The following is a 14,107-nucleotide window of genomic DNA, read 5'->3' as shown; positions in this document are numbered from 1 at the left end:
TGGTTCTATAAAGAACCTTTTTGAAAAGGGTTCTATATCGCACCAAAAAGTGCTCTGTTGTTGTTACAATGTCATCAATAGTAGAACTCTTGTGGGTGCTATTTAGACACCTTTTCAAAAAGGTTCTTTATAGAACCATCTACAGCACATTCTGTATTTCACCATGACTACAACACAGATATAGACACTTTATTTACCATCCAGAACCACCAGAGAACCTACACGAGTCTTCTGAGCTTATATGGAATGTTGATGATGGAAAATAGTGGAAAATCTGGAATAATGAGTTTTCTTTGGGGACTATTTTGCCGCACAGCGCCCTGCATGTCTCCCTCCACCATGAATGGAGTTTTAGGCCAAAATCTTCACAAAACTACCGTAACACAGTGTTTCAGTGTAACAGTGAATTCACTGTTATTAACTATTTCATGTCATAACTTTCTATGAGATTCAGATTTCAATATTTCCCACATTACTAAAAGGTTAAGATGTAAACAGAGCAGTTCTGAGCGGTTTTGTGTGAAACGCTCTGTTCTAGAGAAACTTACAGAGTCAGAACCGTTCCCAGTGGTGGTGATGGGAACCAGACGTCCCCCTCTAAAAGCTCCTCACAGAAAGTTCCTACATGAACTGGTTCTGAATTCACTGAAATAGAATGAATTGTAAGAAATAGAAAACTCTTTATTCCAGATTTTCCATCATCAGCATTCCATATAAGCTCAGAAGACTTGTGTAGGTTCTCTGGTGGTTCTGGGTGGTAAATAATGTGTCTATAGCTGTGTTGTAGTCATGGCGACCCCTGGTTCCCATCACCACCACTGTAAAGATGTCTGAATGACTCTGTCCTCAATTTAAAAAAATGAGTGGAATTCCCCTTTAAATAAAATGTTGGAGCTTCAATTTCATATTTTGTCTTTTATGTTGTAGCTTTTTGTATACAGTACATTTCGGGCCAATTTCTATCACGGGCCACGACCGCAGCCTTCTCACCTTGCACCTCTTTCCGGATGATGAACTCAGTGACGAAGAGACTCAGATGTCCATTCATGTAAAGAGTGATAACAGTGTTAACGAGGACTGGAAGGTGTTTTAACAGCAATCCGTAACGAGAAACGTCTTAGACAAGAAAACTTTCACGATCACTTTTCCAAAAGTTCATTTTTTATCCTGTTGTGCTGCGTGGTGTGCAAAAGTTTGGGCGCCCACTGGTCATGTTGTCGATTTTCTAAGTGAAAAGAAGTTTAAACATCCTCTACAGAGAACACGTTTCAATGCACCTGTTCTGTTTATTTGATGAATTTGACATATTTCAGGGGGAATGAACTTCAAATGTGGCCTGTGCATGAGTTATAGCCCATTTTACATGTTATATGTGGTTTGTTCTAGTATGCTAAACTCAGCAGAGGTTGTGTTCACTTACGTTCAGTCAGTGAACATGTCATTTGATTGTCATTTGATTGGAGGTATTTAAACAACTGTATATTGCTGGTGTTGGGACGAAATAGGTCAAAACAGTAACTTCAGAGGAGAATGTAAGAACTTTCTTTACTTTTAATGGATTTGAAACTTTAAGATTTTTTTTCCAGGTCATTTTGGTGACAATTCTATCGATCCATTCATGATAAAATATTCGCAGGGTGTAAAGAAAAAAATACAAAAAATGGAGATGCAAGATTTGTTCCAACAGTGATAGGCATGCACTAATTATACGTCCAGACATATAATTATGTGCATTCATATTTAAGCAACAGGGTATCACGATTCCTGAGAAGGAGAGCTATTATGTGAAAATGCTTTTAAATATGCATATAAATATAAGTGACCCTTATTAGTCCCACAACAGGAAATTACACCTCTGCATTTAATCCATCCATGCAATGAAACACCACATACACATTCGTGAGGACACACACACTAGGGGGCAGCGAGCACACCTGCCCGGAGCGGTGGGCAGCCCTATCCGCAGCACCCGGGGAGCAGTTGGGGGTTAGGTGTCTTGCTCAAGGAAACCTCAGTCATGGACTATTATGATTAATTATCATAATAACATCACTCAATTACTTTTAAAAGAAAAAAGAATATTAAATTGAGACTCTATATAGTTACTTGCTGCTACAGAACAGCTTACAGTATCTTCTACGTCACAATACAACACATCATATTGTATAATTATATATTAGCCTCCTAAATACAGTTGACATTGAGCAATACAGTCAACAGACTGGAGCAAATAAAGTGCTCAGTTTAAAACCTTAAGCGTTTATTATATCATGACTGTTGCATTATAATAAGGTATTGTGCTTTAGTAGTGTCACCCTAGTAAACTGAAAATAGAAATGTTAACACATCAACATTTAAGGAAAACGATCAGACGCTCCTTATTGTTGCTGAATAGAAAAAACGTATAGAATCCAGACATCAAACGGAGATACGAGTTTTGTAAATTGTTCATCAGTAAACAAAATCGAGGAATGAACAAAGAGACAAAGCTGGACATCCTGGCTGTAGACATATACATTAGAATATATCAGTTAAGTTAAAAGTCACTTTCTTACTTCTTACTGCTGCTAGTGCTTGTACAGGTATGCAAACTTCAGTATCTGTCACAGTGAGCTGAGCAGCTTTGTGAGTGCAGTGGAAAGTGAGGGCAGATTAATGATGCATATACGCTGAGAGCGTTTTACTATCGGTGTACGTTTATAATATGGCCTCTGTGGTGACGCCTGTCTGATAAAGAGCTATGCAAAGCCAGTTTGTTGAGCAATGTGTCCCTTGAATGCTACAATTCACTGTGGATCAGGCTTAGTTACTCAGATTAAAGCTTGATTGAGGTCCTTTAAAGCACAATATGAAGGTGTGTGTGTGTGATATACCTATCTATATACATACATATATATACACATACACACACACACACATATATACATACATATATATATGTATAGATCAGAGGGACAGTGAAGGTGGAGCAGTTTGGAGATAAAGCCAGAGAGGCCAGGTTGAGATGGTTTGGACATGTGTTGAGGAGGAATAGTGGAGATATTGGGCAAAGAATGCTGGAGATGGAGCTGCCGGGTAGACGGAGAAGAGGTAGACCTCAGAGAAGGTTTATGGATGTAGTGAAGGTGGACATGGAGATGTTAAACATTAAATTCATCTTTGTAGTAAGTTGCATTTTTGAGGAAATATTGAGTAAATTTTTCAGGTCTAAAGCAGGAACAATTTTAAAGACTCGGGTTCAAAACAACCAACTTCTAGTATTAGTTTTACAACTTTACAACTTTTATTTAGTTTAAAATGGCAGATTTTATCGTTTAATTTATAAAACGTGAGGCACCTAGAAATACACGTGCACTATAGTGTATAAAAGTATTCACTTGTCTGGCTTCACACGCATATGAACTTGAGTGAGATCCCGTTTTTAATCCATAGGCGCGAATACTTTTGGAAATGCAGTGTATATATTTCTTGTATCTTTAATTCGATTTTTTATTATTAGTTTTTTTAAAGCAAAGTTGAAAGATTGATTTAGCATGAGCTTATTTTTTAAACAGAAAAAACACTTTCATGTCACCACCGAAAGTTTTAGTATGTAGGCAGAGCCTTATTTTAGAAACACCCCAGTATTTTAGAAACTCCCCAGTATTTTAGAAACGCCCCAGTATTTTAGAAACGCCCCAGTATTTTAGAAACACCCCAGTATTTTAGAAACGCCCCAGTATTTTAGAAACACCCCAGTATTTTAGAAACGCCCCAGTATTTTAGAAACGCCCCAGTATTTTAGAAACACCCCAGTATTTTAGAAACGCCCCAGTATTTTAGAGCAGGAAGGGAGGCTACATCCCTGGCGCTCAAGAAGTAGAGCCTTGAATGAAGTGTTGCCACCTCACGTTGAATCCCACAGTGACAGACATGGTTATAAACAATGAAACCGATGTGCATAAAAAAAAAAAGAGACAATTTGACGTCTTTCAAGATCGTTTCATAGATATATATTTCTTTTATTTCAGATCTGAATATTAAAGTCAAAAATACATAGTATGATTGAAACATATTGCACTACGTCATAATGCTGAGCACGACAGGCGTCACATGTGCAGTAAATGAAATATCAATTTAAATATTAAATAACTGACAAAGTAAATATGTAAACACTAAGCTATTTAAGATATTCTTTTTCTCTATTGCAACACTTCCGATTAAAGTGGTTCGGTAACAGTACAAAAAGAAAGAAATTACTCATTTCTTTTCCAGTTCTGGTGGAGGTACACAGTGCTCTATCCACAGTCGTTTATTCTTTCAGGGTTGATCCGTTTGTTGTCGTTACTGTTTTTTTTTTTTTTATTATTATTTATTTATTTTTTTTCTTCTTGTCTTTAGAAAAAAAATGGTCCATGTTGGTTTTTCTCCACTTCGGTGTCTTCTCTCTGCACCAAAGCTCTGAAAACGAGCTTTAAAACTGCAAGAAAATCTGTCGAAAAAAAAACAAAAATGTGTGTCCACTGCTTTAAAATGAGGGGACAACGAAGCACCGATGGTCTGAAGATGCAGGTTTCGTATTTCTTCCTTTTTCGTTTGGGTGAAATGCGGCTGGCGGTCTGCATGTGCATGTGGGAGTAAATCTTACTTGTTTTTTTTTTTAGGTTTTCCCTAACAAGCAAAAAATAAGAGGGATTGTGACTGAGTAAGGCCCCTACGCTGGAGTGAGATTACATTTAGATCAGATTAGATCAGACTGGATTAGCATCTGGGGGAGAAAGGGGGGTCGGTGGGGGATTCTGTGAAGGATTTGAGCTCGTAGGCAGCACCACTGTCCACTTCCATGGATTTGCGTGAGAATAGAAGCCGGATGTCCCGATGGAGGTAGATCTTTCCAGATTTGGAGCTCTGGAACCTGAGAAGGGAAAAAAGAAGATATAAGGAATGATGAGCCATAAATTCAGAGAAAAATGTTCACCTCCAAATGCATGAAGGTAGAAGAGGTTTACGTGAGATGAACGGCAGGTGAGACAGGTGTAAACACCCTGAGACAAGTTAAAGTCTCTCTGCTTGGCGGCCGCCCTGGAGTCATTCTCCATTTATGGGTATATTTATTTACTTTTTAAGTTCTTGATACATTTTCATCACTTTTCATCGCGTTACTGCTACTGGGAGCTGATTGGTTAGCAGAAACGCCAACCAATCAGCTCTCAGTAGCAGAAACGCCAACCAATCAGCTCTCAGTAGCAGAAACGCCAACCAATCAGCTCTCAGCAGCAGTAACGCTAACCAATCAGCTCTCAGCAGCAGTAACGCTAACCAATCAGCTCTCAGCAGCAGTAACGCTAACCAATCAGCTCTCAGTAGCAGTAACACTAACCAATCAGCTCTCAGTAGCAGTAACGCTAACCAATCAGCTCTCAGCAGCAGTAACGCTAACCAATCAGCTCTCAGTAGCAGTAACTCTAACCAATCAGCTCTCAGTAGCAGTAACTCTAACCAATCAGCTCTCAGTAGCAGTAACGCTAACCAATCAGCTCTCAGTAGCAGTAACTCTAACCAATCAGCTCTCAGTAGCAGTAACACTAACCAATCAGCTCTCAGTAGCAGTAACGCTAACCAATCAGCTCTCAGTAGCAGTAACTCTAACCAATCAGCTCTCAGTAGCAGTAACGCTAACCAATCAGCTCTCAGTAGCAGTAACTCTAACCAATCAGCTCTCAGTAGCAGTGACACTAACCAATCAGCTCTCAGTAGCAGGAACACTAACCAATCAGCTCTCAGTAGCAGTAACACTAACCAATCAGCTCTCAGTAGCAGTAACGCTAACCAATCAGCTCTCAGTAGCAGTAACGCTAACCAATCAGCTCTCAGTAGCAGTAACGCTAACCAATCAGCTCTCAGTAGCAGTAACACTAACCAATCAGCTCTCAGTAGCAGTAACACTAACCAATCAGCTCTCAGTAGAGGCTAAATAGAATGAGCTTGTATCAGTGTAAGAATAAGGACTGGCTCTTTCCCACAAAGAAGAGGATGAGCATCCCATTCAGACCCAGCCACCACCCAGCCGATGGTGTCCTCCTGTGATGTTTACCTCAGGTGAATGAGGTAGCGCAGGGTCCGCCCCTGGCCCAGCGTGAGGAGGGGCTTCTTGTTGTTGTGGCCGTTGGATTCACGTTTGACGGGGACGGAGAAGGTCCTCTGCCTCAGGAATGTCTGATGGCTGGCCGGCATTTCCCTCAAATCATACATCACCACGAACATTTTCACCACCGTCTTATTGGGGTTGAATAAGGTCTGAAACGAACAGGATTACCAGGATTAATACTCCAGAAACAATCGGTCAGTTGTAGTACATCAAGAAGACTTCCACTTAACAAATGCAGAAAATAAGCAGAAATAAAAAAGTGAAATTTTTGTGCTAAAACGCATTTCCCGTGTTTTGCCAGCAGATGGTGCAGGTTGGCAGCTTAAGAAACAGCAACACAGTGCATTCTGCCGTGCCTGTGCAGATGCTGATGGCATAACCAAGACGTCACTCTGAGTCACGTAAACCGTCTGCCTAACTGTAGTGCAGCTGAGCAGACCTGCACAATGCCAAATTATCCATGGCATAATATATACGTGCAGTAGTGTCTATCAAACTTGCTCACTGGGAAAAGCCTGCAATGCACCTTTCCATGACGAGGTGGGGTTTACAGGACCGGGCTTAAAAACTATAGGGTCAAGAATATAAATACAGGGGTCTTACCACTTGAATGGTTCCTGATGGAGGCACACGGTAGCCCCTTTTACCCAAGGACTCCAGGTTTATGACACCCTGCATTAGGAGGAAATAAAAACAGTCAACATTAGCTTTTATATACAGGGCTTTCATCAAACACAATGGCTTTTAAGTCAACAATATATCGTGCTTCATATTTAATAAATACAGCCGGACACTGCCCACTACAAACAGAATGACTGTCGCGGGACAGAAATGGGACCGCTGAGAATAACCACATCTATAAAGCTTCCCACAGCATAAAGCAGCTCCGTGCTCATCATATGGGTATGTTTATCTTCAATATTCAGCTTTAATTTTATTGAAGTTTCATCCTTGGAATAAAGAGCAATTATTGCGTAAGTAGTGACACGTTACTCACTCACTCACTCACATTTAGCAGGTGGAAAAGCATCGTTAGCAGTCAAACAGCTTTTATTGCTTCATAAGGGCAGCACTTCATATCCATAATGCTGTGTGTCCTTATTGGTGCTTTAAACACCTTTTACTGCTAAACACCTTTGAGGCTTAAGATATCACTACAGGGGATTTAAATGAGTGGACTATCATATTTTATTTTCCTCTAAATAAACCTGACTGCGCCTTGTGTCCCCAAACTTTTGGTGGGCCTTATAATAGCAGGTATACTGCTCTCTTGGGAAAGCCTTTAGCCTAGTATCACATGCATGTATGCAGCATGGGTGTATCTACACTGATGAGGCATAACATCACGACCACCTCCGTGTTTCTACGCTCACTGTCCACTTTATCAGCTCCACTTACTGTATAGCTGCACTCTGTAGTTCTACAGTTACAGACTGTAGTCCATCTGTTTCTCTGATACTCTGTTACCCTGTTCTTCAGTGGTCAGGACCCCCATGGACCCTCACAGAGCAGGTACTATTGGGGTGGTGGGTCATTCTCAGCACTGCAGTAACACTGACATGGTGGTGGTGTGTTAGTGTGTGTTGTGCTGGTAGGAGTGGATCAGACACAGCAGTGCATGCAGAGAAACAGATGGACTACAGTCTGTAACTCTAGAACTACAAAGTGCTCCTATAGAGTAAGTGGAGCTGATAAAATGAACAACGAGCGTAGAAACAAGGAGGTGGTTATAATGTTGTGCCTGATTGGTGTATCTTATTAAAATGTGATGGGGGAAAATAAGCAACTGTTCTTCTAAAATGATTTTATCTGAAAGCTCTACATAAATACACTGTGATACAAAAACAGAACTGCCCGAAACTGTAATTATACCATGACGTATATGGTAGCAGGGACTGATATGAGCAAAAATGTATAGAATTTGAACGAACACGTCAATATCGAGGCAGATGGAGCATAAAGAAAGCCTGAAAACATTAGAGTTCATTACCATGTAGGGAGAAGGAGCGTTGTCCTCGGAGACGCTGTAGAATAACACGTCAACTGGGAAGGTCATGTGACTGGGGCAGAAACTTCCGCTCGCACCGACTTCCGCAGTGAATCCATCCACAGTGCCCAGCGGCTCCAAACGGTAGTTCAGAACACACTCCTGCACACACACACACACACACACACCAGACACGTAGCATAAGAGTGATGTGTACCTGAAAGCCAAACATTCTCCATATGTGAGCATCAGCTTGTGGGTGATTCACTCTGAGTGAATGATTCACTGAGTGAGTCAGTAAGTGATTCATAGGGTGAGTGATTCAGTACCAGGAGGTTTGAGTAAACTGAGGTCGACCCTAAAGCTCTGGAGCCCCGAGCCAAATACCGGTCAGTGAGTGAGTGAATGAGTGGGAGTGCGTGTATTTTAGCGTGTACCTCAAAGTTTCCCAGAAGACTGAGACTGGCTGGAGGGGCGCTGGCACTCAGGAGCTGGCACTGAGGTTCATCTGCGTCTTCAGACTTCTTCAAACACACTCTACACACACACACACACAGACACAGGTCAGTTAACAACACACAAAGCTACTGCTCACCGTCTACCTACTGGCCACCCCTCTCTTGTAGCTCCACCTTGCTGGTGTACAGTTACAGACTGTAGCTCAATTATTTATTTATATATCATATATAATATAAAGACGAGGTCATTTAAGCTTCACTATGTGTGTTCTGGTTCTTTGGCGCTCTCTCTGGAGAAAATGTGCAACTGCATGCAGTGTGTGGAAGAACGTTCTCCAACACGGGTCGTGCTTCGGCCCCCGTTCCCTCAGTGGATGCATCTGAACCAAACTTGGTGAAGGTGCGTCTTCTGTGGATGCGAGTGGATTCTCTGCTACTGTCATCACATCTTCATCATGCAACATCTGAGATCATTTGAGGCCTAAACATTGAGCCTAACCTACTTCTTGAGCCTGTGCGCGTGGAGTTAACAGGTAAAGACGTATGACGTAGTAAGAAAAGCTCCGACCCGACGCCTCTGACCTTTTAAACGATTATTTTAGGCTTTACGGAGCCACGCCCAGCCGCACCACCTTTTAGCTTTCCACACTCAGTAATGATACTTCCTTTTTCTCTCGCCAAACTCATCAGGATAGGGTTTAAACCCCTACATAGGATGTGATAACTACGCATGTTATGATTACAAAAGGGGGCGTTACTGCTTTTTGTTAAGTTCTTGCGTTTGTCTGTCCTGCATGTCCAGTTTGTCCATTGTTAAGTGTTATTGTTATCATTCTTATGCTTATTACCATTATGGTTATTTCATCCTCTCTCTTTACTTCTTCGTTTTTGTCCGTTTTGTTTTTTGTTTTGCTCAAATCAGGGGGTGGGCGAGGGTGTTAGTGGTGGGGGGGGTGTTTGGAGGGGTGTTGGGTGGTTGTGGTGCCACATCACCTTATATCTGTATGATAATTAATAATTGATGAGCTGTGACTTTAATAACAAAGTGAAAAAGAAATAATAATATGTCCCCTGGAAAAGGGGGGGGGGGGGGGTGGCCAAGGAATGTTGGCCCGGGAATAATAACTAAAAAAATGATACCTCCTTCAACTTGAACAAAAACCTCACATGGTGCAACTTGATTAAAAGAAGCTACAACTAAACTGGACACAAATTAAAAGTGCAGCGGAAATGGAAGTGTTAGAGCTAAACGGTAGGAACAAGAAAAGAGACGTACTTCAGATCTTCTGGCAGTTCGGTTGTGTAGCCTAACAGCCATTCACCATGTTTAGTTTGGACTCTAACAGCTGTCCATGGACCTGTGAGACCTTCTCGATTTGTAAGTGTGGCTTATCAGCTATGCGTGGCAGGTATTTCTCATAAAGTGGCCAGCGACTGTACAGACAAGGTAGGTGTTCTTCATAAGGTGGCAACATAATGAATAGGATTCATAGCAAAGCATTTATAGTAATTAGGAGGCCTGGCTGCAAGCAAGCAAGCTGTGTTTTGAATGACAGCCTGTAAGAGATCGTCAGACACCACATCATCACTGCTCTCCAAACGTCTTACAGGTGAAGAGCAGATGTACTGCTCTGCCTGAGCAGCCATTTTAAGCAAGTTCCTCTCTGAGGGCTTTTCCAGCTACAGCAGTGTTCAGTAGATGGCAGTGTGTGAGAACAGGCCTTAAAATAAGAAGAGACAGAGAGAGAGAAGCTGGCAGACAATCAGAGAGAACGCATTTAGGGGGGGGGTTGAGGTCATACCTCTTGCTGGCGGCCCACGGCACTCCTTTGCAGCGAATCAGAGACGTGTCTAAATCAAAGTAACCGGTCTGGCTCTTCCTCTGAGGAACCTTGGCAGGGGAAGATGAAACAGGGTCAAACCCGGCATCAAGTTCAGGGCCTCAACACAAGAATATCATCTCTTTTCAAGCTGTGTTTCGGTGGGCTTTGACGGCAGATGCTGCAGGCGCAAACGGAGCCGAGCTGAACGGCTCAATCAGCGGGGAATCCTCAGCAGCGTGGAGGTGCGCAACCCTGCTGCTGGAGGAGTTTGGTGGAGAATACATTTTATTGTTCCCTGCACTCCAAATGTAGTCGATCAGCCAAAGCATGCTTGGTGTGTGAAGTTCACGTCTCTGGCTGGAGCCAATTTGGCTAACAAGTTCATTTTGTAAACATTATTAATTGCTGCTTGCTGTATTGTGCTACTAAGTCCTGGTTCCTGGTGGTGTCTAATAGGCAGTAATGGTATTGTGTGTTTTCCTGATGGGTTGATTTCACAGTGTGAAGTCGTGGTTTAGCAGGTGGAAACCATTAAACCACTGGAAAGCAAACTCTTCAGGTTCTAATGGTTCCAACAGTCTAACCAGTCATGGGCTGGAGGTCAGGGAACCGGCCTTGTGACCAGAAGGTCGCTGGTTCGATCCCCAGAGCCGACAGCACATGACTGAGGTGTCCTTGAGGAAGACACCTAACCTAACCAAGTGTGTGAGCTGAGCACACATTTTGCACGATGCTAACTGTTGTTAGCTACATTAGCTTTGTAGCTCCTGGGCAAAACTGAAGCAGCAAGATTCAGTTTTTCACCAAACACGTCTTGGTTGATTTTGGGACACGGTAAGAATTTTATTACGTTATTTTGTTCCGGTTAGCTCCAACGTCTGGCTGACTTGGCTCTAATGTTGAAGGCTTGATAATGGGCACCTGCACCACCTGCCAGCTGCGCTCCGAGCATTTGACATCACCATTCATTTTGCTTCAGGGAGACAGTTGATATTGGATTAAAAATCTTTTTTGGAAAACTATAATTTTGCGACTGTACAAGCACAGAGTAGCTATAAGCACAATATACAGCAGAATATCTGGTTAGCCACATAACTGTGAAGCTGTCTCACATCGCTGCCAAAATCGGGGCATGTTTACACTTTACTCATAGAAGAAATGAGAGACGTGGAAATTCCTTGCTGGCAGGAAACCAGTTTTTTCTGACGGGTTGACACCACAGTGTAAATGATTCCAAGGGATTAAGATTAAAACTGATTCCAGATGCCTCAAGGAATCTAAAGGTGCCCTACAGGAAACTTGGGGTGACTTACTCATTTGAAATATTGCTGTAGTGTCAAATACGAGTAAATCTAGGGGGACATGGCACATGACACTGTACAACCTGTAACACACAGTACTGTGCGAAAGTCTTAGTCCCCCAAGACACATTTTCAAAATCTGTTTATTTGTGTAGTTTGTGTTTATTTGCTGAGAAAAGTGTTAATATTTGAATAAACTAAATGTATAGAATATTAATTAATAATGATTATATGTATAAATAAATAGTAAACAGTGAAGTTCTGGATGTTGGATTGTGTGTTGACCCATCTCCAAGCCTCTCCTCCTCGAGGAAGCCCAGTATTATATGTAGTTAAAAAGCAGCTCCTGGTTTGACCAATCAGTGCTCAGTAAATTGAGCTCATGATGTCATTGATGATATTAACGAGTCTCTGTGGCAGCTGTGAAGGTTTCCAGGAAAAATATGGACCCGAGAAATTCTTGTTACTGTTTATTGTTTTTCTGTTTATCTGAATTATGAATATGACTTTATTCTAATGTATATGGTGATAAACTCACTGCTGAGGTCAACTGGTTAAACATTTGCTTAGATGCCCTGAAGCTTTCCCACAGTGCTGTAGATCACCTAGAAATTCATTATAAACCTACATTTTGAATGCAAACAGCAGGGGGCGCCCTGATCACCTTTCTAACCTCTGAGTTTGAGGATGGAGCTAGCTATTGAGAAAGCAAGGTTGGGCAAGTGAGGTCTAACTGAAAGCTTAGTGTATACGTGGAAGGTCATATCCAAATACAAGCCACACAGTTTGCACAGACATAAAAACTGATTGCGGTCAGTGAAAACCGAAGTGGACAACATTAAAACGTCTTACAATGAGCCTGCAGAGCAACACGAACGTGATGAATATGACTTCAGCTGTTTTTCAGTGCGAGTTAGGTCGCATGGAGAACAGCAGAGGTTATGACTCATGGCAGACGGGTCACAGCGGAGCTGATTCTTCGTCAAGCCACGATGATCACAGGCCGTGTCATCCGCTGGAGCTAAAACACAGTGGGGCTGACTCTGACTCGGCCTATGAGCGTTTAATAGCAGCAGATGTGGCTCCGAGAAGGAGGAAGTGGGCTAATTTAGCCCATAATATACTGAGTCGCTACCGGCAACAGGAAATACATGCAAGAGACTGAACAGCATCAGAGACAAGACAGCGACTCAGAGGTGAGTCACATGACATTGGCACATGCAGTTATGCTGTACTGTGCTTCTGAGGCCGTACGCTGCCTGTGCTAAAGCACCGTGATACAGAAACAGTGCAAGACTGAGTGGTTCTGCACATTAGTAGCACACATACTGCCTTTTTTATGGTGACAGTTGCTCGGTTTGTCTGCCCTGTAACATGCCAGCTGGTTGGTAGAGTCAATCTGGAGAAAAATGAGTGTTTTCCAATATAAGGTTCTGGGAAAGACCTCATTTCCTAAGGAATACTGACTTAAGAAGTAAGCTGCAGTCACACAAGTCATTTGCAGGTCCATTCCGGTGACGTTAGTAATCCAGCTAACTCGCTAATAAACTGTACAATCAGAAAAGTAACCATAATTAAACCAGTGACTCTGTAACTGTCACGGGTTCGTCACAGTGGGATGTCATACAGATCTGCGTTTAGCCAAGGAGCCAACTGAGTAAATACAGCTGTGTAATATAATTATATACTTGTGACAGTACAGTGTTACACGCTGAGCTTTAGCTAAAACATATATAACACATAAACATAATACATAACGCTAAATGCAGATGTGTGTAACATCCCACTGCAATAAACTGCACTAATTATTTATATATACATACTGATTGTATTAAATTACAAAAGAACGCAACATAGAAAGATTCTATATAAATATAAAAATGCACACTGACACACACACACACACACACACACACACACACACACACGCACATGCGCTCACTCTCTCACCGGGCTGGAGAGCAGGGGTAGGCCAGTGCATGGGTGAAAGGCTTTAGTGGCCGTTCCATCGATGGAGTGCCTGTTCTGCTTCTTCCAGTTACTGCATGGCTTCAATGGAGAGACGGGGCTTCTCTGTGAGACGACATTAACATAAAATCCATTCACATCTCAAACTTCTGTGATTTTGATTTTAACTACATGACGGCTGTCAGCAGCAAGTTTCAAATCCCAGTCTGCCTTGCTATAACATTTCAGTCGCAGCCAGGGCCGAACAATTCAAGGAAAATATCTGAGATTTTTTGACAAATTTAATTGTGATTTAATTGTGATAAACATGATGCTTCAGGTTTTCTCTTCACGGGTTTTTCGGACTCGAAAGGCTCGAATGCTGAATGTGGTGTGCCAGACTGCAGACAAGCTCTGTGCTATTAGGTTACGCTTCCCATCTTAAAACATGTTTAAAACGAGGG

General features: G+C 42.0%; 1 protein-coding gene across 1 annotated transcript in view; it reads right to left on the bottom strand.

Annotated features, from left to right (window-relative positions):
- Nucleotides 1–3,975: 3,975 nt before the first annotated feature.
- Nucleotides 3,976–14,107, bottom strand: part of fam214a (family with sequence similarity 214 member A) — a 64,960-nt gene continuing 54,828 nt past the window's right edge. The window contains exons 6-12 of the mRNA XM_017725045.2: nucleotides 13,647–13,769; nucleotides 10,375–10,463; nucleotides 8,552–8,651; nucleotides 8,118–8,276; nucleotides 6,731–6,799; nucleotides 6,074–6,276; nucleotides 3,976–4,894 (exon numbers count right to left, since the gene is read on the bottom strand). Of these exons, the coding sequence (XP_017580534.1) occupies nucleotides 4,741–4,894; nucleotides 6,074–6,276; nucleotides 6,731–6,799; nucleotides 8,118–8,276; nucleotides 8,552–8,651; nucleotides 10,375–10,463; nucleotides 13,647–13,769 (897 nt within the window). The 3' untranslated portion in view covers nucleotides 3,976–4,740. The remainder of the gene's footprint in view (nucleotides 4,895–6,073; nucleotides 6,277–6,730; nucleotides 6,800–8,117; nucleotides 8,277–8,551; nucleotides 8,652–10,374; nucleotides 10,464–13,646; nucleotides 13,770–14,107) is intronic.

Source organism: Pygocentrus nattereri, chromosome 7, assembly GCF_015220715.1.
Source record: "Pygocentrus nattereri isolate fPygNat1 chromosome 7, fPygNat1.pri, whole genome shotgun sequence".
Taxonomy (NCBI): domain Eukaryota; kingdom Metazoa; phylum Chordata; class Actinopteri; order Characiformes; family Serrasalmidae; genus Pygocentrus; species Pygocentrus nattereri.
The sequence above is the reverse complement of the archived record's forward strand: the minus strand, read 5'-3'. Positions and strand labels throughout refer to the sequence as shown.